This window comes from Antechinus flavipes, chromosome 2, assembly GCF_016432865.1.
Source record: "Antechinus flavipes isolate AdamAnt ecotype Samford, QLD, Australia chromosome 2, AdamAnt_v2, whole genome shotgun sequence".
NCBI lineage: Eukaryota > Metazoa > Chordata > Mammalia > Dasyuromorphia > Dasyuridae > Antechinus > Antechinus flavipes.
This window is the reverse complement of record NC_067399.1, coordinates 284,331,559-284,357,233: the sequence shown is the minus strand read 5'-3', so window position 1 is coordinate 284,357,233 and position 25,675 is coordinate 284,331,559. Positions and strand designations below refer to the sequence as shown.

The 25,675-nt window shown below is 36.0% G+C and overlaps 1 protein-coding gene across 3 annotated transcripts in view; it reads right to left on the bottom strand.

The window, feature by feature from the left end:
• Positions 1-23,398, bottom strand: part of PRKD1 (protein kinase D1) — a 407,876-nt gene extending 384,478 nt beyond the window's left edge. For 2 of the 3 annotated variants that reach the window (XM_051977312.1, XM_051977314.1), the window contains exon 1: positions 22,695-23,398. In XM_051977312.1, the coding sequence (XP_051833272.1) occupies positions 22,695-22,958 (264 nt within the window). In that variant the 5' untranslated portion in view covers positions 22,959-23,398. The remainder of the gene's footprint in view (positions 1-22,694) is intronic. The other variant, XM_051977313.1, reaches the window with a different exon arrangement.
• Positions 23,399-25,675: the final 2,277 nt, after the last annotated feature.

Sequence of the window (25,675 nt, the reverse complement as noted above, 5' to 3'; positions counted from 1 at the left end):
CATAGGATCAAGAAAGGTCAAATATAGGAGGGGAATCAATTTGTAAAGGTAGCGGGAAGGAACACATAATATAGGTTGTACAAGTGCATGGAAGACATAAGATTTATATGTATTTCCTATATGTGCATATAAATGATTATCATGTATTTTATACATGCACATATAAATTATCAAGTCACTTATAAGTCCTGAGGCAACTCTTTCAAAATTATAAACTGCACAGTAGTTTACATATGCCTTAACAGAGGGAACATCTTTACCTGGAGTGACCCAAACCAAGGAAATCCCAAGCCTATACAAAATATAACAAAACAAATGCATGCATTATCCCATAGAAGAGCAACTTAGTAGGAACCTTTGAAATTTTCTGATCTAAACTTCTTATTTTACAAATAAAGAAACTGAGCGCAAAGAGAAAAGAGGATTCGGTACCCTCTTACAGAAGTAGCAATGAGCCAGAATGAGAATTCAGGTCTCATAGCATCCCACCTAGTGAGTTTTCTGTTATATCTTACTGCCAATCAATTGAATGTGGACTGAACTGTGATATGGATACAGAAATAACATGGCTTTTCTAATGCCAAGCTAACTAGGCTCAAGATTATAAGTGGATAGTTCCATAGAGCCACAAACTAGTCTCCTGACCATTTTCTATCTGTTCCACATACTGAGTACTGATTTGGCTTGACAGTGTCTAAACTATGAACAAAATAGTGTTTCAATATATTTCTGTGCCATCATATTGATTCTTCCAAGAAGTAATCCCCAGTATATTGGACTTTTACTGTTATCCAGATAAACATCTATAGCTATTCAGGCACTAGTGACTGTTATACAGAAAGTACTATATCTCTGTTTTTTATTTTTTAGTCAGACTTATGATAGCTTTCATACAATAGGTGTATTAAGATCTGGGATTTCCCATACTCCTTTATTTGACTGTTGCCTCATGAGTTCCACTAATATGTTGGACGTTTTCTTGCCCCAAATAATACATGGATTTGAGCAACTACAACATTAGCATCTAAAATAGAAATAGAATTTTAAGCCACATCAATATCTTAATTATCTAACTCTGCTAGCCATGATATTTAGAAAATGACTGATATAGTGCTTTAAATTCTATAAGATGGCTTTTCATACAGTTAAAAAATCAAACAAAAACTCAAAAATATATTTACTACAAATCATCTCCATTATCTCATCATGTGTTTAAATTTAAATGTCACAGAAACTACAGGATAGTTCACTAAACATACATTACTAAAAATTCTAATTTTGTGCAATTAATCTTAAAGTACATTCAATGCTTCTTGGCAGAGTATTTGCAAAGACCAAACTATGACTTTACTTCTGTGTGTTTTAAATTTCATTTACAAAGTATTGTTTACCTGGAAAAAATTTCATAAAACAATTATTTTAGTCAAGCAGTTGTATAGATCTTTAATTCTCAGGAAAGAAGGTGTCTGTCTAATTTGAGCAGGAATGAGAAGGGTGCTTCTGGAACCTTGAGTTGAAATTTTTCCATCTGCTACAAAATCAGTAAATAAATGGTTGTTGTTAAATTTTGAAATAAACCCATTTCATCTTGCTGTCACTTTGTTTTTTTTTTTTCCTTCCATTTTTGTCTTTTTCTAATTCCTGTAGATTCTAAAATGACCCAGTAACTGAAAAACTTTATGAGAAAACAAGTTTTCCATTTAAGTGAGACTCTAAAAAAATGTATCACTTTCTTATGATTTTAAGAAAGCTGAGGAACAAGTTATTCAGAGGTCTTTGTGATTCTATTTAGAGTTTTCTTGGCAATCATGCTGGAAGGGTTTGCCTTTTTTTTCTCCAGTTTATTTTATAGATAAGGAACTGAGGCAAACAGGATTAAGTGACTTACTTAGGAACACACAGTTAATGTCTGAAGACAGATTTGAACGCAGGAATATGAGTACTCTTCACTAGAGGCCCGACATCCATTGCGCCACCTGGCTGCTCTTCAAATAGCATAACTCTTTATAAATTTATTGTATTTTCAGTTTTGTATATTTATTGGGTCTATTTTAAGACATGTTGAGGCTCAGTTCATGAAATTTTACGCCTTTTAAAAAATACTGCTACAATACAGTTGTGTTTTGCTACTTCCATCAACTTCAATTAAATCAAATTCTCTTTCCTTTCTCAGTTTTCTGCAAACCTCCTGACTTCAGTTATTTCATGTTCATGTACTAATGACTTCTACTTGCAAAAATTATTTATATATAATATGCATATATGTATTTTTTGTTTTTTCTTTTTCTTTTTGAAAATAGGAACCCAGACAGATGTACTTTTCTCTAGTCATTCCTTTTAAAAAATCCTCAAAATGCCCTGCAGAACCCTCATATGAAGCAAAGACCAAGGAGTTAGTAATTATTACATAACAAGACTGAACTGTTAAGCTGCCAATCCAACTACTTTTCATTCTGTGAATTCTGAAAAAGTTAGTAGGAAAGGCAGGTCCAAATCCAATATTGTTCTTATATTAGTTGATAATAATCAAACTTGAAGAAACTGATTAAACTAAAGCATATTTATATAATGTTTTGAGGTGTAAAAAATATCTAAAATAAGTTCTCATTTGATCTTCACCATAATCCTAAAGGATAGATATTATTATTGTGCCCATTTTATAGATGAGGAACCTCATTCTAGGAGCAATTAAGCAATTTAACCAAGGTAGCATAGCCAATGCCTAAAGCAGAGTGTTAATTCAGGTTTTTCTGACTCAAGTCTAGTGCTCTATCCTATGCCATCTTGCTGCCAATATCTTGATTATTTAAAAGTGTAATCCCTAATAGTTGGGTTTTCTAGCTGTCTGTAAATAGCTTGTCACTTGTCAAGGGTCACACAGCCATGCTGTCTATCTGTCTCTCTCTCTCTCTCTCTCTCTCTCTCTCTCTCTCTCGCTCTCGCTCTCGCTCTCTCTCACAAACACACACGCACAGAGTTTGATTCTCCTATACTACAATGTGTAGTCACCCATCCATTAAGCCATGGAGATACCTAGGAGAGTAGAGGATGAGCAAATATTCACAAATGAAGTCTCTGTGCCTTAGAAGTTGTAGATAAAAAGGATTTATTCATCTCTTCATTCACTATTGTATTAAACTTCCTTCCTCTGATTATCCACTATTATTTGCTGAATATTAAGATCATAATATTAATGACCTGTTGATCTAATTGCCCATAGCAGAGATATAACATCAATTAGAATCAATTTCAAATCCTTGGCTTTCAGATGGGATTATATTTTTTTTATCAATTAGTAGAGCAATATCTCTATTGCTTTTGAAGTCTTTGCAGTAATATTTTGATATTTAAATTCATCAGTTGTTGATTAGATAATATCCTTACTTTTTATAATAAAATAGGCCATTGCAGGATAGTTAAGCAGTTAGAGCACTGAGCTTGGAATAAGGAAAACTCATTTTCCAGAGTTCAAATCTTGCCTCAGACAAGTTAGTAGCTGTGTGACTCTGAGCAAGTCAATCAACTCTATTTGCCTCCATTTCTTCACTTGTAAAATTATCTGAAAAGAAAATGACAAACCATTACAATGTCTTTGTCAAGAAAACACCAAAGTGGGTCACAAAGGGTCAGACATAACTGCAAAATGACTGATGAACAAGAAAATGGACTTTTCCTTTAGTGAATATCATCCAAACTCTACCCACTGAATTATTTGGACTAGTACATTTCCAATGCAATAAAATCATTTGCAAGTCTTTAAATGTAGCACTTATTTTCAAACTCAAAATATCATAAAGTTTTACAAGTTAACATACATAAAAGTTCCTCTGTCTCCATTCTTTTTATTCCTCCCTTCCCTATCATGCTGTCTAAACAGAGACTAAAACTTTGATATCCTATAAATCCTTGGGAAAAGGATGTGAATCATTTCCCAGCTGTAAAGGGAATAAATTTTATACCCAAGGTGCTTTTGTCATGTCCATGGGCCAGAAGTATGAAGTATGAGCCAGAATATAGACTGAGTGAAAAACCTATCATCATCAGTTCTGTTTGCCTGGCAACATGTTGTGAGCATTTTTATTCTTGTTTTTAATTTTCTTTCTTCTATTCCTCTCTCATTTTTCTCCTTCCAAGTTCCTTTCCAAGCAAATATCTTTGGGTATAAGTTTTCTGGTTATTTGCAAAGTAAACTTTTCCTCTGCGTACTGCAAGTACTTGAAAAAGCATCTACTGGCCTCTAATTTTTGCTGCTACTTGGGGGTTATTTAATATCATCTATCTTTTTATTAATATCTCAAGAATCATATCTTGATATATGGACAGGCTTATTCTTCTGTTGTAAAGATTTGCCACATTATTATTATTACTTGTGTCAAGGAACCTGACATAATGACTTAGGGGTAAGCTGATGATAAAAATCCCATTCTCTGTTGTTATTCGGTCATATCCAGCTCTTAGTGACCCTATAGACCAGACAATCCACAGGGTTTTCTTGGCCAGGATACTACAAAGGTTTGTTATTTCCTTCTTCAATGGATGAAGGCAAAGGTTCAATGTCTTGTCCAAGATCACACATAGTAAGCATCTGAGGTCAAATTGTAACTTGGATTCTTCCTGACTCCAGTCCCAGAGTTTTATTCCGTGAGCTATCTCACTGCCTCACATTCTCTAGTTGTTTCAATTATTATTATTTCTTTTCTTCCAGTTTCAAGGCAGTTTCACTCAATAAGTATTTAAATCATTTATTTATGTTTGATCTGAAACTTGCTATCTTTCTCTTCCATTCATCTTTTGGATGCAACTTTTTAAATTTATCTAGTCTTCCCATTTTTATTTTAAATCTGTGATGACCACATATTTAAAATCAGCCATAGTCAGGAATTCAGGTTAAGAGAAAAATCTTCAATCTTTATTGAAGAGGTGAAAAAGAATTGCGATAGCAATATGGGCAAGAAAGATTGCGATAGCAATATGGGCAGCTAGCAGAGGGACAGGAAGCCAGCTAGCAGAGGGGGATTGGAGATGAAGGGCTGTCGCAATGGCAATACGAGCAGCTGTGTCAAGACACCAGCCAGTAGTCTCTCCTTCCGCTTCCCTTCCCACTCCCTTGCCTCCACCCACCAAAAACGTCATTTCCCATACAACACATCAGGACTTGCACAAAGAGTGGGCGGGGGCCATTCTTTCTCCAAGCATATATATTAATAGAGTATGGTCCAATTACTATTTAGCCTCACGTACTTGGGACCTCAGTGCATCAACTCAAACCTCAGCCCATTACATAAATCAGTTTTTTTTTCTTTTAATCTACACAGTTTGTTTGCTTCCCAAGAAGATGAACTATAGAGTGTCAAGCTCAAATCAAATGCTAAGCAATTGAATTGGCTTCCTTTAAGATGTGTTTCAATGGCTGAAAGTCCCCTTCCTCATTAAGCTTTAACTTGTCCCCCCATGGCTATTAGGCACCTCTTTCTAAGGCTATTTTCCACCTACAACATAGTCTAGAGACAATTTATGTATCTATTTATGTCTGCCCCATTAAAGGGTAAGCCCCCTGAGGGCAGGTACTCTATTTGTTTTTACTTTATATCTCCAGTGTTTAGTACACAATATCTGGCACAGAATAAGCACTTAATAAAGCCTTGCTGATTGATTAACTGCTTAAATTTTTCCACTAACAGCATATTGGGGTTTTTGGATGTATTTTTTTCATTAGTTCTGTTAATTCTTCCATCAACACCTCTTCAAATTTATTGGTCTCTGACCCCATCTAGTCTGTACTGCTGAACCCTTTTGAAGCAGATCTGCTTGAGGAAACAGCCTGCAGAGAAAACAGTAGCATTTTCCAACAAGCTAGCTTAAGATTTCTCCTGCTTGGACTTTTCTTATTCACATTTGCCCATTTCAGTATTTTGCTGTACTTCTAGGCATCATTCTCTGTCTCCACTCTTGAGACACTGGAGTGCTTTACATTATGTCTTGATAGAAAACTGTCACTTCCCTTTCGAAAGTATTCTAATACCTTAGGTTTTGTAATAATAGCTAACATTTATATAGCACTTTAAGGTCTGAACAGTGCTTTATATGTGTTACATTATTTGATGTGATACAACATCCCTTTAGGTAGGTGTGTTAATTAACTACTAGTTAAAAAGGAAAAAAAAAAGTAATCAAACAATTCTAGGGTTATGCAGGAAGGTGTGTATAACTCCAAATAACCAATTTCCCTGACTTTTTCTCATTTATCTCAAAGAGCTTTAAGCTCACTGAACCAACCATGTTGGTACTAATGTGAGGGGGGGAAAGGCAAATTAATCTTCAAAATTATTTGTTTTAAAATTTCAAAGCATTCTTATTTTGAACAAACTTTAGGTGTATATGATAAAACAGTGGATGCTGGCAAATATTCAAGAAGAGAATCATTTAGTGACATCTAAAATTCAAACATCAACACAAGGAGTGAATTCAACAATTTTTTTCTCCCATCAATCAGTAGTTTAGAAGCTTAGTCACAACAAAAGTCTAAGAATTAGCGTAGGGTACATATCAGAATTTTTCCTTTCCACCAAAAGATTTTGGACCAAAATACTGCACAGGATTGCACATTTACAAATCAAATGTTCATGTTTGCCAACATTTCTAAACTGCTTTATCAACTTCATGGCTTTTAACAAACCAGAGTCTTTTACAACTTTGGAAGATAACTTTTACAGAGGCAATTATAACTTCAGACAAGTACAAATGTTTTTGAGATTTGTCTAATGCCTGTTATTTACACGAATTCTTAGCTTCACAAACATTGAAATTTTATGACATTTCATGATGGTCCTAACTGCTATCTAATTAAAGTCTTTGTTTATTTCATCCAAACAGCTTACATTATGTGAGACAAAAAAAGGGAGAGCAAGAAACAACAGTATGTGGGTTTCCCTGCTGCCAAGTAACTTCAAGTGGTGTTGTCATTATTGGTTTTTAATGGTACAAAAATATTTGGTTAGCAGCATCAGAGTAATTCCTAGGAGGAATTTCACATTTTACTCCAGATGAATAAGAGTGTTGAATACATGTGAGCAAGACTAATCATTGCCTCAGCATCCACATATCATCAACACAAAGAGATAATTTTGCATTTGGAAGGGTATGCGCTACACAAAGCAAATATTTAAGAAGCTGAAATTTCATTTTTGGAAACTCTCCAGAACATCACTGGTGAACCAAAAGGTACTCACTTCCTGCTTTTAACTGCTAATAGCCTCTCATATGACAACATCTCCTCACTGCTTTTGTTCCACCCAAACAAGGTTTGGTCCCCCACTGACAAATACTCTCAAGGCTTTGGTGGGTCACATTGTCACAGAAAGCCTGATAATATCTCAGAAAGGATAAGCATAAGCAAAACAAAGGCTCCATTCTCTTGTCTGTATGATGGCTATTGCCAGTTTTGCACTGGCCACACATAGCTTGTCCACTATATTGGTTTCTTAGTATCCCTAATAATACAGGTGAAAGATAGAGAATGATTGATTTACTCTTCGAATATGGATCAGAGGACATTCAGTCTCCTGTTTTATTTAGTGAAGTTGCTAGCAAAGTGAATAGAGTCCTAAGCCTGGAATTTGAATTCAAATGTGACCTGAGGCAATTATTGGCTACATGACCCCAGGTTAAGTCATTTAACTGCTGCCTGGCTTTTTTCTTCAACTGTAAAATGAAGATAACAACATCATCTGCCTTGCAGAGAAGTTCTAAGGATCACGTAAGAGAATATCTGTAAAAAGTATTTAGCACAGTGACTGTGACATTATATAAATGGTTATTCTCCTTCCCCTTCCCTTATCCATCATATCTTTTAATATCATTATAGTTTATTTAGTTAACAAAAATTTATTTCCTTCCCCTAACATTTACCCAATGATAAAAAAGAAAAACCATATAATGAATCTGCATAACAAAACAAAATAAATTCCTTCACTGTCCATATACAAGTATATATGTGGACATAGATATACATACTACTGTATGTGTATATTGTGTGTGTGTATGTGTGTGTGTATGTATATATACATACACACACACACACACACACACACACACACATACAAATACTTTTGAACCTTGAGATCATCTCTTCTCAGGATGTAGGTAAAACATTTCATCAGTCCCCTAGAATCATGACTGGTCACTGTGTTGATGTATTTTAAAGTTTTTGCTTTTCTGTTTCCTTTTACAATATTATTATGTAAATTGTTCTGTTTCTATTCACACTCTGAATCAGTTAATGCTAGTCTTTTTAATTTTTCTAAAATTGCCCCTTTTGTCATTTTTTGTAGCACAATAGTATTCCATTGCATTCATGTGCCACTCAGTCATTGTTCAGACATCATCCAGTCATTGGGCACCCCTTCAATTTCCAGTTCTATGGCATTATAAAACAGAGCTGCTAAAATATTTTTATACATATGGGTTCTTTTTTCTTTCTTTGATCTCTTTGGAGCATAGTTCTAATAATGGTATCAATGCATCACATTTAACGCATCTTTCCCAAATATTAACACAGTACAGCTATATAATGCTTTTCAAAACTGTAATACAAGAAATTTATAAACATAGCTTCAATCTAAAATAACTTCATTGTGTTAAAATATAAAGCATTAAATAGAACTTGTTGCCAACAATTCTATAACAATCTAGTTGAATAAATGTCTAAATTAACTACAGGGCAGAGGAAAAAAAGAAAACTGTAATACATGATTCTCCCAATGCCTGGCATTCCATGCATTCAAAAATCATCACTAAGTATTGACTTTAAAAAAAAAAAAAGTTTCTTTGATATATTTTGTTTTGTTATTCCCACTCCTTGAGAAGTCCTTTATAACAAAGTAAAACAATTAACCAAAACAAACAATACAATGACCTCATCTGAAAGTGCAGGCAACATTCCACATCTGTAGCATCACCCCCAACCTTTCAATTTTTTTTAATCAACAGAAGTCTATTTTCTCTCCTCTCATACCAACTCCATTGGAAGAAAAAAAAAGGAAATAAATTTACTTTAACAAATATACATACTTCAATAAAACTAGTCTCCTTATTGTATGAAAAATAATAAATATATATATATATATATATATCTCATTCTGGACCCCAAATATGTTACTTCTCTGGAAAGAGGTATATAGAGCATGCTTCTTAATTGATCCTTTGGAATCACAGATAATCATTTTACTGATCACGATTCTTACAGCTTTCAAATTTCTTGTTTTTTTGTTTTTTTTAAACAGGTTGTCATTATTGTATGAATTTTTCTCCTGTTTCTGTTTGTTTTGTTTTTAATAATAATAGCTAATATTTATATAGTGCTTATTATGTGCCAGGAACTTTACCAAGCATTATATAATTATTATCTCATTTGCTCTCATTTTTATCAACTTATAGTTATCTTCAAAATAATGTATTTTTATACTATTGATGTTATAAATTGTTCATCTGTATATTTACTTCACCATTGATCAATTCATCTAAGCCCACAGGTTTTTTTAATTATCTATTTCCTCATTTTTTATAACATAAGACTATTCCATCATACTCAGATACTAGAAGCTACAAGCATATCTTGTACTTTATTCCATTTCATGGATGCTGTTTTACAAATGGAAAATTTATGGCAACCTTCTGCTGAATAAGATTTATCAGCACCATTTTTCCAAACAACATGTGCTCACCTCATTTCTCTATCATATTTTGATAGTTCTCTCAATATTTCAAATTTTTTCATCATCATCATCATTATTATTATATATCATATGATATGATCTGTGATCAGTGACCTTTGATACTATTATTGTAATTATTTTGGGGCACCACAAACTGCATCCATAAAAAATGGGGAACTTAATTGATTGATGTTGTGTGTGTGTTCTTATTGCTCCAAGGACCTGACCCTTCCTCCATCTTTTTTCCTCTCCTCTGGTCTTCCTATTCCCAGAGACACAATAATGTTGAAATTAAGCCAATTAATCTCTGTATGGTGGTCTCTACATAGTCAAATAAAAGCACAGTCAGAGACGCCATAAACTTCATTATTGTTTTATTTTAAGGAATTGCCACATTCATTCCAACCTTCAGCAACCTGATCAGTCAGGAAGCATCAAGGCAAGACCTTCTACAACCAAAAAGATTATAACTGATTGAAAGTTCAGGTGATGGTTATTTTTTAAGCAATAAAGTATTTTTTTAATTTTAACAGCTTTTTATTTTCAAAATACATGCAAAGATAATTTTCAACACTCATTCTTGAAAATGTTGCAAAATTTCCCCCTGCCTTCCCCTCACTTCCACCTCCCTCCCCTCCCCTAGACAGTAAATAATCCAATATATGCCATATATGTTTTTATATTTATTATGCTGCACAAGAAAAATCAGATCAAAAGGGAAAAAATGAAAAAGCAAAAAAAAAAAAAAAAAAAAAAAGGTGAAAATACTATATTGTTATCCATATTCAGTCCCCATAGTCCTCTTTCTGGATGGAGATGGTTCTCTCCATCATAAATTTATTGGAATCAGCCTGAATCATCTCACTGTTGAAAAGAGCCAAATGCATCACAGTTGATTATCACATAATTTTATTGTTGCTCTGCACATTGTCCTCTTGGTCATACTCACTTCACTTAGCATCAGTTCATGCAAGGCTCTCCAGGCAATAAAGTATTTTAAATTAAGATAAATGCATTCCCTTTTAATATTATTGCATACTTAATAAACTACAGTATGGTATAAATATAACTTCTACATGCACTGCAAAAACCAAAAGTTCATGTGACCTGCTTTATTGCAATTTACATTTTATTGTGATGGTCTGAAACCAAACACACATATCTCTGAGGTATGTCTGAATTCATACCTTATTAAAAGTAATTAGAAGAAACTAATAAATTATGGTATTGGGTACTAAATTTGTTTATTGTGTAAGTTTAAGGTTCTTTTTATTAATTGAAAGAAATTAATAGACTTGTGGTTTGCCTATACAAGAACATGCTATTTTCCTTCATTTCCTCATTTATTGAGCACTTGCCTTATGCAGACCACTAAGTTAGGCACAAGATTACAGTTTAAGAAAAGATATGGTCCCAGTCCTGATGAAAAGTACCATTTAATAGAAGGCTGTCATAAATAACAATATTGAAAAAGTAATTTATAGTAAATATGTGACAATAGTAAAAGCAAAGAGCTATGGGAAGTTCAAGAAGGAAAGTATTATTAACTTATTGGAAGGAGAGAACATTTGAATCTTATTATTTAATGACCATTTTGTAAAAAGAACTATTTATTAAACCTCCATATTAACTGTTTTCCAATAGCTTTCCCTTCTTAGTCAATAGCAGAATGCACACACAAAACACATTACTTACATATTATTTACTAATAACTTTAGCTTTTTTTTTCCCCTGAGACAATTGGGGTTAAGTGACTTGCCCAGTGTCACACAGTTAGGAAATGTTAAGTATCTGAGGCCAGATTTGAATTCAGGTTCTCCTGACTTCAGGGCCATTGTACCACCTAGCTGCCCTAAGCCTTAGCTTTTTATCAGAATTAAGATTAAATAAAGTGGATGTTCAAATATGATAGCAAAAGATGATTTCAAAGTAACAGGCACATCGAAGTGTGTGTCTATCTAGCCACCCACAAGATCCCACATAAAAAAATATATAGGAAACATCCTATATTATCTATATAGATAGATTGATAGAAAGATTCTACAAATAGAATATTTAACAAGCTGGAAAAATAACCATAAGCACTTAACAAATAAGGAAACTGAGTCCAAAACCTTAATAATGTGTCTATGTCCACCTCAGAATAAAAAGCAAGAATGTGTTTCCAACCTAGGTCTTATAATTCCAACATCAATGCTTTTTTTCCTACTACACGATCTTGCCTATAACTAAGTATTTATTTCTAAGGATTCAATTTCTTTCTTAGGATTTGGAACTGAGAACTATCATGAAGCCCAACTACTGGATATTTTTTTCCATTTTGTTTTCAAATGAAAAATCAATAACATAACCTGCTCCCATCCCTTCCCATTTTTTAATACCTTACTTCCCACCATGAACTTTTCAATCTACTGATTCTACCTCACCCCATCCCAGTTCTTCCTCAAACAAGATATGCTATCTCCCAACTCTGGCAATTTCTGATTGCTCTGCTCCATGCCAGGAATGCTCTTTCTTTTTGATCATCTCTATCTCTTAGTTAAAATCTCAAAATCTATAGGAAGAACTTTCCCTGTCACCATTTATGCTAGTGCCTTGCCTATTTGACTCTTTCCAATTTATCGTATTTATAACTTGTTTGTTGACAGTTGTCCGCATATTTTCTCACAATAAATTACGGACTCCTTAAAATCCAGAACTGTCTTTTACCTTTCTTTGTATAGCCAATGCAGAAGGTGCTTAATAAAAGTTTATTAACATTATTATTGCTTCCTTACTGTTCCTCCATCTTCTAAATCATGAGTTGTCATGTGTTATCCTCCAGGCTGAGGATGCTCCCAGTCTTTATCTCAGTCTCCTGTTTCCCCTAACTTCCTACAAATCCCAGATAAAACATGTTATACAAGAATCCCTTTCCCCTCTTCCTTAATCCTAATGCTTTGTGTTCACCTTGAGAACAGGGATCTTTTTTTTTTTTAAATCTTCCTTTGCATCCTCAGTACTCAGTACAATGCCTGGAACATTCCCAAAGCTTAATAAATGCTACTTGATTTACTAATTTTCAGTAAATTAACCCTATCTCAACAATTTCCCAAAACAAAGCTTTTTTTATTTTGTTTTGTTTGATTTACTTTACTTTTTCCCCTTTTTTAAAAATTAGTTTTACTTTTAGTCAGGATTTTATATATTCTTTAAGTATTCTGAGAAATTGAGATTTGGAAAGATTGTTGATATTCTATAATTTATTTATCCAAAGATGTGCTGGTGAGAGTAGGGAATAACATGTCCCCTGGAGGCTCAGTGACTTATTCTACAAAGTCTGTGGCACATCAGTAGACAGTGATTCAGTGAAACTTGTTTTTATTGCTAGCAAAAGATAGTACATTAACTTAAAATGCTTCAAGGCCGAACTTTCTTGGAGGTAACTTCAAGTAATTTTATTTTATCTCTTTATTTCAGTTCAATTCAATAAATTTTATCAAGTAATGGCTGTGTACAGAGCCAGCCCTGGATACATAATAAAGAAACCCAAAAGCACTCCTTCTAAAGCCGAGGACTTGCATTCAAATCCTGCCACTGATGTTTTACTGTTTACCTTTTAACTTCCCCAGGTCTCAATTTCCTCATCTGCTAAATGGAGGAAAGGAACAAGATAGGCTCTGAAGTCCCTTAATGCTCTAGACTCAGGGGTCCTCAAACTTTTTAAATAAGGGTCCAGTTCACTGTCCCTCAGACTGTTGGAGGGCTGGACTACAGTAAAAATAAAAACTTTGTTTTGTGGGCTTTTAAATAAAGAAACTTCATGGACCTAGGTGGGGGGATAATTGTCCTCAGCTGCTGCATCTGGCCCGTGGGCTGTAGTTTGAGGACCCCTGCCTATTTCTTTTATAATATGATAAATATCTAAATAATTTCTCCAAATATATGAAGGCAGTATTGAAATTGACACAGAATTCACCTTTATATATATAGATATAAAAAGATGAAATAAGGAGAAAAACAAAACTTTCTTAGAATATTTCCTGCTTCTATACAGTATGACAGTGGAATATAGAAATTCAATTTGTTTTAAAGATTAAAAATGTAAACAATGTTTTCTGTACACTATACTTAAAACCCAAAATTATATTATTTTTTATGTTTCTGAATACATGATGATGCCCTTCCTTAATTTCAGCCTGGGAGTCAGCAATGTCTGGTTATTTATTTTTCCTATAACACAAAGCACAAAAGAAATTCAGCAGCTAATAGACAACCCTAACAGGAGACTGAATGCTAGTATCTGGATGTCTCCTCATTCTCCCCTCCTACACCAATCCAGAAGACCTTGAAATTTTTAAGGGCTGTGGGTAAGAAGATAAGGTATACTTAGCAACTCACGACCATTGCAAGAGTGCTATTTCCAAGACAAAAATGTCCCAATGATCTGAGAAATGCTAGTCAATAGTGTGGTTCAAAAACATTACTCTTGAGATCTGAATGAGAGAAGTGATGTAAACTAAGTCACTTGGAGCATTTTTTTACTTTAAGAGAGACCTATGGAGCAAGTGAGGATAAAGGAGGAAGAACTGAGTACCAAGAGAGAGACTAAGTCAGATTCAAAAATATATAATAGCCCTAAACTTAGGAGAAATTGAAACTTTCAACATGAGAAATACAAATTAGTGACAAATGGCTATGCAACATATTGACACTAGCTTTGTTTAAGAGCTCTTTGGAGACATTTCATGTAGCTACTTTTTATATTTAAAATTTTTAATTACTTAACTATTCACCTTTATTATTCACAGAATGTATTCTGGAATGCAAATTTTGTTGTAGTTACACATGTAAAGGGAGTAAATGTAAACAGTCAATACATGTAAATAGGTAAATAGATAAATAAACAGGCCTTCAAATTTGGATGATCAGGAGTTCAAATTTCACTTCTGATTGAAAACTGGCAGTATGACTGGAAAAAAAATCACTTACCTGCTCAGTACTTCCAGGGAATAATTAGAGAATAGATGCTAATTATCATTAGTAGGGGAAGTTTCCTTACCCAGGAGTTACCTAACACTACCAAAGCCAGAATCTTCCCCTCAAAAAGAAAAAGGAAATTAATTAAAATTTTTAAAATTTAGAAAAAATCTTATCACTTTACAATGAGGATCATATATTTTAAATAAGTTATCCAATGCCAAACAGTTAATAATAAGTAAAAGAGCTGAGATTTTAATTTATAGCATCTGGATAAAAATCTGGCATGCTTTCCCTTATACATACTGGTCTTATTTATTCATTCATTCATTCAAATAAACATTTAATAGCATACCTGCTTTGTGTGATTCATATGTTAAGGATACTGTTCAATTTGTTTTTGTTTTTGTTTTTGTTTTCGGCTGAGGCAATTGGGGTTAAGTCTTTTGCCCAGGGTCACACAGCTAGGATGTATTAAGTGTCCCGTATATGAACTTGGGTCCTCCTGACTTCAGGGTTGGTGCGCTATCCACTGCTCCACCTAAATGCCCCAATGCTGTTCAGTTATGTTTAACTCCACCAGAGTGGTTTGCCATTTCTTCCTTTAAGATTTAAATATTCAGCTCATAAAGAAACTGAGGCAAAAAGCATTTAATGATTTGTCCTGGGTTACGAGCTAGTGGGCTGGATTTGAGTTCAGGAAAATTAGTTTCTGACTCCAGACCTGCCACTCTATCCACTGTGCCCACCTAGCTAAAAATAACTTCTTAGTTATTATGCTGCTGATGACCACAAACCTCACCTGATCCCAAATCCATCAGGAGTTTTATACAATCAGCTGACCAAACACAATTAACTAACATAAAATAATTCATAAAACTTCTTGGCCAGTGATACAAAATCATAAACTAAGTGTAGTTTTATGGCACAAGAGTTTCATCTTTATTAAAATTTTTATATCCTTACTTATATCCTTATCTTAGAATAAGGTCATTTTGTTTTGTGACAGACATCTGGATAATTAACTGGTATAGAAGTTTATCAATTCTTTACCATACAAATGCACTCAATTCCATTAGATACGGCAGCACAGCACTGTCTAGTAGGCAAAGAGCTGAAACTGCTGCTTTGAAACTAGCTTTTCATATCTATCAGCTGTACAATTATTTGTAGGTCATTAAGATGGAAGTGCTGGCCTCATATAATTATAAGGATCAAATGAATAATGAGTTTAAAGTATTATATAAGTTCAGCTGTTATTCAATTCAGTGGGCAGCTAGGTAGCACAATGTATACAATGCCAGGTCTGGATTCAGGAAGACCTGAATTCAAAAATAGCCTCAGACACTCACTAGCTGTATGACTCTGGGTAAATAACTTAATCTATCTGCCTCAGGTTCCTCATCTGTGAAATAAGCTGGTGAAGAAAATGGCAAATAACTCTGGTATCTTTGCCAAGAAAATCCAAAATGGGGTCATGAGAAGTTAGACAAGACTGAAATGACTGAACAACAAATCAAATAATTATTGCCTAAGAATTATTTAAATGAAATGCACATTTTTGTATATCATTGTTAAACAAAGGATCAGTAGAATTCAGAGAAAATTATATAAATATATGCAGAGAAAATTATGTTTATGCATATATATATACACACATATATAAATATATACACATACAATTAAAAATGAAAAACATGTATTCAGGCTTCCAATTTCAGAATTAATTTAAAAATTATTGCTTTTAATCTCTGAAAGGTACTTCTCTGAATCAGTCAGCTATCTGAAACAACAGAAAGATATGAAACACTAACAAACTCAATTAGTATAGTGAGAAATAACTAAAAGATCTTATAAGAGTAGGGGGAAAAAAAAAACACATAATTCCACCACTACGGGAAAGAAAATAAAAAATGAGTAAAGTAAAAACAACATAAGGACTTGATAACATGCATTTTAATTAATAACCTCTTTTTCCAACCCTTAAAACTTAGCCCCTAACCTTTGTTTCTCCTATGCTTCCAATTAAAATCGTGCTTTTATAGTTCACATAATTAAAGATGTGTAAGTATCTACTTTGGAGATATATACTAGAATTCTTTGGCTGTTACACTTTAACTCAAGTAATTTGATGAAGAATAGCTCAGTTTTCATACCAAAAAGGTGACAGTCAAAATGAACAGGTAGTCATTTTAATTATATCACACCATCCCAACTTAATATTACTTGTAAAAACAACAAAAACAAAACCACCCTACTTCCTTGTCTTGATATGTACAGTGGAAAAGTAGTAAAAACCCAAGATTTTTCTTCACCTTGAATCCTATTATGTTCTTCTTTCAAAATAATCCTTTCTCAGTCTCCATATAGTGGGCTCCTTTGAAACTAGAAAATAACAGTATATCAAAGTAAGCCAACTACTTTTTTTTCCTTCCCAAACCAATAAACATTCCCAGTAGTTAAAACATGTCTATATAAAGCTGGCCATCAAGGTCATATACTTGAGAAACATAGCAAAAAAGATAAACTGGTTTTCATCTTCTATAGCCAACAAAACCTTGAGCAGTTCCTTCCAAAGAGATGGTATTAATAATACCATGCAACCTTATGAGTTGTTTAAAAGAAAATGCAAGTCCGGAATTATCATTGAATTTAAAAGGAGGGAATGGGAAGACCAGAATTCACGTGTCATCTCTGACATTTTGTCTATGTGACTATGGACAAGTCATTTAATCTTTTAGTGCTAATCTGCATTGGTGGAGAGATCATTACACCTGTTAATGTGGGATCCTTATACTTTTTTATTCTTTCTACTATATGATAAGTTCCTTGAGAGTAGTTGACTGTATCTTATCCCCATTTAACATTTTTTTTTAAATGAGGCTGGTCTGTTTGTAGTGGCTAGAAACTGGAAATTGAATGGATGCCCATCAATTGGAGAATGGCTGGGTAAATTGTGGTATATGAATGTTATGGAATATTATTGTTCTGTAAGAAATGACCAGCAGGATGAATACAGAGAGGCTTGGAGAGACTTACATGAACTGATGCTAAGTGAAATGAGCAGAACCAGGAGATCACTATACACTTCAACAACGATATTGTATGAGGATGTATTCTGATGGAAGTGGATTTCTTTGACAAAGAGACCTAATTCAGTTTCAATTGATAAATGATGGACAGAAGCAGCTACACCCAAAGAAGGAACACTGGGAAATGAATGTGAACTATTTGCATTTTTGTTTTTCTTCCCGGGTTCTTTTTACCTTCTGAATCCAATTCTCCCTGTGCAACAAGAGAACTGTTTGGTTCTGCAAACATATATTGTATCTAGAATATACTGCAACATATCTAACATATATAGGATTGCTTGCCATCTAGGGGAGGGGTTGGAGGGAGGGAGGGGAAAAATCGGAACAGAAGCGAGTGCAAGAGATAATGTTGTAAAAAAATTACCCTGGCATGGATTCTGTCAATATAAAGTTATTATAAAATAAAATATATATATATATATATATATAAAATAAATAAATAAAAATGAGGCTGGGAAAGATTAAGCCCAGGATCACAAGTCTACTAAGAGGGTTTTTTCTATCAATGAAATCACAGACTTAAAATAAATCAAGGAATAACCTCTTGCCAACATCATCTGCTTCCCTCCAAAACAACAACAAATACACAATCCATAACATAATCTAGTGAGGTTAGTAGATAATTTTAAAACTTTTAGGTACAAATAAATGACTCCAAATTATTGTCTATGGTCAAACAACAAATGCTGTTATTTAAAGACAAAGTCTGAGTTTATTTGCTTCAACATTTCAAAAAATATGAGATTTCATCAGTATGGGTAATTCCCTTCATCAATACAGACTGCAGTCCTTTAGTAGATAGTCTTTGTATATAACAAATACAAATAAGTCATTCTTCTGATGGTCAAGGGTGTCTGATAAGGTTTATCATGTCAAAACAGATACACTAGTCTGTTGCTGGGCTGGTACTTGGGAATTTTGCCAGTTGGCTACCACCTTCCAGAAGGCACAGACTGTGAAAATTTAGAATCACCTCCATGACTGGATGAGGTATCAGAAGGATCCTAGGTGAAGTATCCAGGCTATATACTGTATAATAATATATATTATTACATGCTCTCGCTCTAGGAGCCATTCCCTACTTTTAATGCATTTCAATTGGTAACCTTCTCTTTTTCCAACCTTTAAAACCTAGCTTCTAACCTTTGTTTGGTGATAATTCTGTTGCCTATACTGATGAGAATAAATATAAAGCATATTAATACTATTAATTCTGAAATTTTAAGTCAAAGACTCCTGAACCTTTCTAAAGGATGAAGTAGTTCACAGGATTCTTATATAGACAGCAAAGTAAATATTTTGCAAAACATAAAGAAATAAAAGGGCTGCATAAATGCTATTATTTAACGGGACTGATTTCACTGGAGTAGGATCCTTTTTTTTTTTTTTTAAACTCCTTCTACTACATGGTAAGTTCCTTGAGAGTAGTTGACTGTATCTGTATCTTGTCCCCCTTCTACAGATTTAAAAAAAAAAAAAAAATGAGGCTGGGAAAGATAAAGACCAGGATCACATACTAAGTTCATGAAGTAAAATTCAAACTTCGTTCTTTAGTAAGCATTCTATCCACTACACCATCCAGTTGCTACATAAGTTCACCATTAACTTAAAAAGCAGAGTAAAAGAAGTTGCCTAAGCAAGAGCAAAGTGCTTTGAAATTCAGAGAAGAAAAAGAGCACTTCTATCTGAATAGAAGGATCAGGAAAATTTTTCAAGAAAAGTTGGACCTGAAGTTGAAATGTGGTAGATGACCCTTTAAAAGGAAGAACTGTAGAATAGGAGGATTATTCCAGGCAAAGGGAACAGCATGCACTAAATGTTCCTACCTCTTAAGCCTTCTAGCTAAATATTCTTCATTCCTTTAATAGATCTCCATGGTCCTTCACTGCCCTGAGCTCTCAAAGTGTTACATACAATTTTGCAATATATGGGTAGATGGCCTATTTTCTCTTTTTGGTTCTGAATTGTATACAAATAACTTCCAAACAGTCTCCAATACTAAACTTTCTCAAACTCTTTTCAATTCTAAATAGAGGGTATCCAAAAAATCTTAATGGAGTTTTAAGTTATTACTTAAAGTTGTAATAGCTTGAAATACTAAAACTTAAAGCTGCCCTAAAAGATTTTGGGATAATCCTATACAGTACTACACCTGGGATATTTCTAACTCAAATCTCCTCTAAGAGTCTAAAGCTAAATAAGTTTAGAAAGGCAGCATGTGGGGCTGCTAGGTGGTCCAATGGATAGAGCACCAGTCCTAATCAGAAGGACCTGAGTTCAAATCTGACCTCAAGATACTTAACACTTCCTATCTGTGTGACTCTGGGCAAGTCACTTAACCCCAATTGCCTAAGCTAAATAAATAAATAAATAAAAATAAAATAGAAAGGCAGCATGTGGCTTTAGATGAAGTTGAAATTAGGAAAAACTAGGTCCAAATCCTACCTCAGAATATTTACTAAATAAGTAACCACAGGCAAGTCATTTAATTTCTTTAAGCTTTGGTTTCTTCATTTGAAAAAATTAAGTATTCAACTAGTGGCCTCTAAAGTCTAATCCATTACTAAGACGACAATCCTATAATTTTTTTTAAAAAATCATTATCTTTAACTTTGAGAACTCTTACTCCATTCCATTTCCTCCACTCTATCTGGAGATTTTGCCCATTTGCCATCAACCAGATACCATATCCTGAACATTTTTCTGTATTCTCAAATTCCATTTCCCATTCCCTGGTGGTTTTAACTAGTTTATAACTGAACTAAGGGAATAGCTTCTTTGCTAGATTCCTTGCCTTTAGACTCTCTCTACTCTAATGCAGAATGAAACACATCAGCTTCAAGATTATTTCTGGTCAGGTCACATCTGTATTCAGAAAGGTTTTAAGTAGCTTCTCAGTTGTCCCTGGACAATTAGCCTCTGATTTCATCTCTTCCTTCCATGTCCTAAAGTCTGCTCCAATCAATCAAACAGGGAAATTGCTTTTTCTAAACCTTTTCATCTCACTTCACAGGCTTCATATCCTAGCCTATGTTAATATCCCTTTTTTTCTTTGAAACATCAAAAAGCCTATTGAGCTTATCCCATCAAGGTTTAATAATTTTCCTCACTTGATTGGTTCCAGCAGACCTTTGAGATTCATATTTTTCTTTAAACATACCCAATCTCTATGTAATTGATTATACAATTAATCAATAAACATTTGCTAATCACTTATGTTTGTTGTTTCTGTTTTTAATATGATTTTTTTTTATGTCCTTACTGTCCATTCCCATCAATCCATAAACTTTCAGAGTAAGACTGAACACTTTCAGAAGTTTCTTGGAGCACTTGGAATGCTTTAGTCTTCTACCTACAATAAATATGCCACAATATTGATTATACATTATAATTATAATAATGGGCTTTGAGAAATGTAATAAGTTTTACCATGTTTACCAAAAAAAAATGTTTGTAACTGAAAATAACAGGTCTTTTTCTTAAACATAAAAAGTTACTGTTTTTTATAATTTATATAACCACAAGAGATTCCTGGTATTCATTGTTATCCCTACATTACTCTAATCTGTTACAACTTTTTAGATTGTCTCCCCTCCTCCCCCAATATAGACATACACATCTTTTGCACAAATACGCTTATTTCTAGTTCTTTCCTGTTCTATGACTGTATGACCCTTAGAATTTGGTCAATTCTGGACCAAAATTGTTCACAGAGAGTGATTCAAGAATCTTTAAGTCATCTTTCAAAAGTCACTTGACAATTCTCTAGGGTGAAATTCAGCACCAACTCTTTTAGAAATCCCCTCCACCTCCAACATCCTTGGCTGTTTATATTAAAGCGGCTGGCGCCTCCTGTTCCCAGCCTCTTTTCACTTTTATCACCCCTTCCATATAACACCCATATGGATAGGTAGTGGGACAACATGGAATCCATTGACTAGTTGTTAAAAAAAAAAAAAAAAAAAATGGGGGAGGGAGTAGTTTTCCTGGCTGCAGTATCAGCAGTTCTCTCCAGCTTTCAACTCCAGGCACAACCAAGATGTGAGCTGTCCTGAGGTGAAGTTCTCCACCCCTGGGGAGGATAGTATAAAGTTTTCTTATCCTCACTCAAACTCTGTTCGTATAAATGGAGGTGATGACAGAAGACTGTGAAAATTTCAAACTTTATCAATGGAAAATATATTATCTAACGGTTCAGAAAAGGGGAGGGGAGGGCGCGTAGAGTCACAGGTTGAGAAAATGTCAGAGTTGAGTCAGTTGTTATCACAGCTGGACCCTCTTGCCACTTAAACCTTATCTGACAGGTGAGAAATTCCTCGTCTCCTCCCTTCCCAGCTCAGGAAAACAAAAATGCTCCACACCAGTCAATTAACTCCTAAGCTCTAATTTAAAAGCTAAAGCAGTGTCTGAGAAAAAAAAAAAAAAAAAGGTGGAAGGTGGTTTCTGAAAAACGCTCGGAGATTATCCCTTGGGAAACTTCCTAGATGTGAGCTAGAAGTGATAGCAGAGAAGCTTCCTGAAAAGACTTAAGGCAGATGGTTAGGGATGAATGGAGAGGAAGGAGATAAAAAATCGTGAAAATGGAAAGAGTGAAGAAATGGGTGTGGGTAAAGGGGTACCTTCATAAGGGGGTACAAACATCAAGAGAGGAAAATAGAGAAAAATCAGCAAGCAGTGGGAGGGCTGATGAAAGGTGATCTAGAGTGATGTTCTGGATGCAGGGGTTGAATTCATCTCTCAATGTTCACACCCTCCTAGACCCCATAACCAGCCGGACTCCTTATCTGACCCCAACAGAGAAAGACACTTAGCAAGGGGGTGAAGTGGCAGCAGCGGAGGACCAAAAAAAGTGACCAGGGGAGAGTTCGGGGAGCGCCCCCTATGCAAATAGGGACAGAGACCCAGAGACCCAGAGAGCGGGCCGCCTTACCTTCTGGTCGACTATGGAGCAAGCCATCTCCCGGACATGAGCCAAGCTGTAGTCTCCCGAGGAGTCCTGCAGCAGCAGCACAGGTTCCCGGCTCAGCCCGATCTGGAGATGAAAGGAAATCCCTCCGGCTGGAGCCAGAGCCGGAGTCAGAGTCGGGGTCGGTACCGGGACTGGTCCCTGGACCAGAGCAGACGCCGTCGCCGCCGCCGCCACTGCCACTGGCAGCAAAGGGCTGGGCGGCCGGATGACTGGAGGAGCGCTCATCTGAAAACTGCCCCCGGGGGTGGAGGTGTGTCAGAAGGAGGAAGATCGTGAGAGAGGGAGCCAAGGAGGAATGGGCAGAAGGGAGAAGAGAGCACCACTAAGAGGGGGAGCAGGCGAAAAAAGGAGAAGAAAAAGCAGAGGGGAGGAAGAAGGGAAGAACGAGGTGAAAAGTTTTGCAGCTGGAGAGCGAGGCGCTTCTTGCAGAGCCTCGGCGGAAAATAAAAAACTTTCCGGAAAAGTCCCGCGGCCAGAGGAGGGAGGGGAGATGAGGTTCGGGACGGGAGGGGGAGCAGGGGAAAATGGCCGAGATCAGGAGGAGGATACGGCCAGGAAAAGGCAAACGAAGGAACCCGGGCCCGGCCAGCCAGGGAGCAGGGGGTGGGGAAGCCGCCACCTCCAGCGCCGCCAAGATGTAGCCGCTGCTAGTGGACTGGAAGCGGCGGGTCAGTTTGGCGCACGGAGCCTGGGGGCGGAGGGGCGGAGGAGTCCAAGCCGGGGGGGAGAGGGGGTGGGGGGAGAGGTGGGAACACGGCAGGGAGGGAGGCTGGGAGGGCGGGGAAGGAAGGAACCGAGGGGCGGGTGCAGCTGAAGCCACCACCCAGTGGGCGCTGGAGCCGCAGGATCCCCACTCGGGGAAGTCTGAAGAATCCGAGTTCTTTAGGTCCCCACAGCGTCTCCTTTCGCCGTCAGGGACTTTTCCTCTCGCCCTGGTGTCTGGGGAGCGGACTACTCGGGAGAGAAAGGGATAGGCTTCCAGTGGGCTGCCGAAGTTCCTCTCTCCCCTAGGGAGTAGGATGTCTCCAGGGATCCCCTGCTAATGTTAAAATGCCCAGCTATCTTACCCCAAATTCCCCTCTGTTCCCGTAGCGCCTTTGGTTCTCCTGTAGCGTTTCCTTAGTCTTGCCCTATGTATCACCTACCACTTCCAGAACCCCTAAGGATAAGAATTGACCCCTTACTGGACCCAGGAGTATCCTGCAGCTACTTCAGCTTCAGAACCGCCTACATCCTAGTAGGCGCCTTAGGGGAGGGTGGGGACCAAGGGTGGGGGGTAGCTGCAGCCACCACTATGCTCCCTTTTCTCAGGCACCTCCTGGCAGTTTGCCCACCGGGGTGGGAAGCCAATCTGCCAGGAATTGTATTTAAACCTGTCACTACCTTTTTTCTCTCTGCCACCACACACATACAACTCAGCCCCACCCGCTACCTCCATCCTGGCGGCAGCATCCCCCCCCCCAACCCCACCCTCAGTCTCCCTAGGCGCCAGGCAAAAATCTGGGAGGGGGTGAGGGGGAATGGGTGTCTCTCCTTAAAAAAGGACTTCTCCCAGAGGCTGGTGGGAGAGGACGTGTGAAGTCTGGGGCTTGGGCTGCTGCCAATGAGGTCTGAGCCCATCGACCTCTCTCCTATCAAACTGAAGTTCTTTGCTTAACCTACAAGAAGAAAGGTAGTGATGCTTTCAGCGCCTGTAGGGGCTAATCCTGCCGCTTCCAAGACTGGGTAGCTCCTCAATTTAGCTTCTGGAGGACGTCAATCATTTTGTAACTTCTCTATACTCTCTATACTTAGTGAAAGTGAAAACCTTCTCCTTCAATCTCCTCTTAAACCAAGCCTCACCATTCCTTAAAAGCTCGCTTATTCAACCTTTCTATATATTTTTTTCTTTTTTCTCCTTTCTTTTCTTCTTAAAGACTTAACTCTGATCTCCTATACTCATTCTGATGGATTTAGTCACTCTTGGCTTTCTCATTTTTATTCTTCCAACAGTGCACCATGAAAAAAATTTGAACTTTTTTTTTTTTTCCTTTTTCATCAGTATCTGATAGTGGACAGAAAGGATAAATGTTTATATTTGGTACTTCTTTTTTCTTGGTCATAGGATGCCTTCCTTCACTTTTGGAAGAGTCGAGTTCTGCCAATGTGGAAGGTTCAGATGAAGCTACCCATGGAGTGTGTGTGTGTGTGTGTGTGTGTGTGTGTGTGTCTTTTCCCCTCAAGTCAGAGCCCTCATGATTTTTAAGGGAATTTAACAGATGGATTTTCTTTTTTCTTTGCTTCAGACATTTGACTAGCTTTTCTTGGATAAACCAGACTCCAGGATTTTTATTAACAAAAGGAACAATGATCCCTGTTCCTGGCTAATTCCTAAGGATCTGGAAGTTCTTTCTCTTCTCTTACCCTAGCTTCTTTTTTAAACGTTTCATTGAAATGATCAAGAATTCTTTCTACCAAAAGCAAGTGGGGCAAAGGACATGAAGTAAGTTATCTCATTTTTTTCTCCTTGTATTCCCCCTTCCCCCAATTTATTGCTTAAACTCCTGGAAAATTAAAAGCTTTAGAGTAAAAGTAGCTAGATTCTAGAATGAAGTTTTCCAGCTAGAGAAAAAAGATCTAGAACATGAATGAACCCTTAGATTAAGTACAGTGGTAAAAGCACTGGCTCTGGAATCAAAAGGATTTATCTTCAAATGTGAAGTATAACCTTGTACAAATTCCAAAACATCCTCAGTTCCTTCATTTTTAAACTAAGAGGTTAGAAAGAGGTTAACTTTAAAATGATTATCTACTGCAGTGGAAACATTTAACTTAATCCTAATTTAAACCAAATAGTCATAATCTTTCATTCATATAAATAACATTTCTATGTTATCTTTTGCTAAAACATTGTTCAATACATAATCATACCCCACAGTTGGTATTGGTGGTCCATTCTGAAT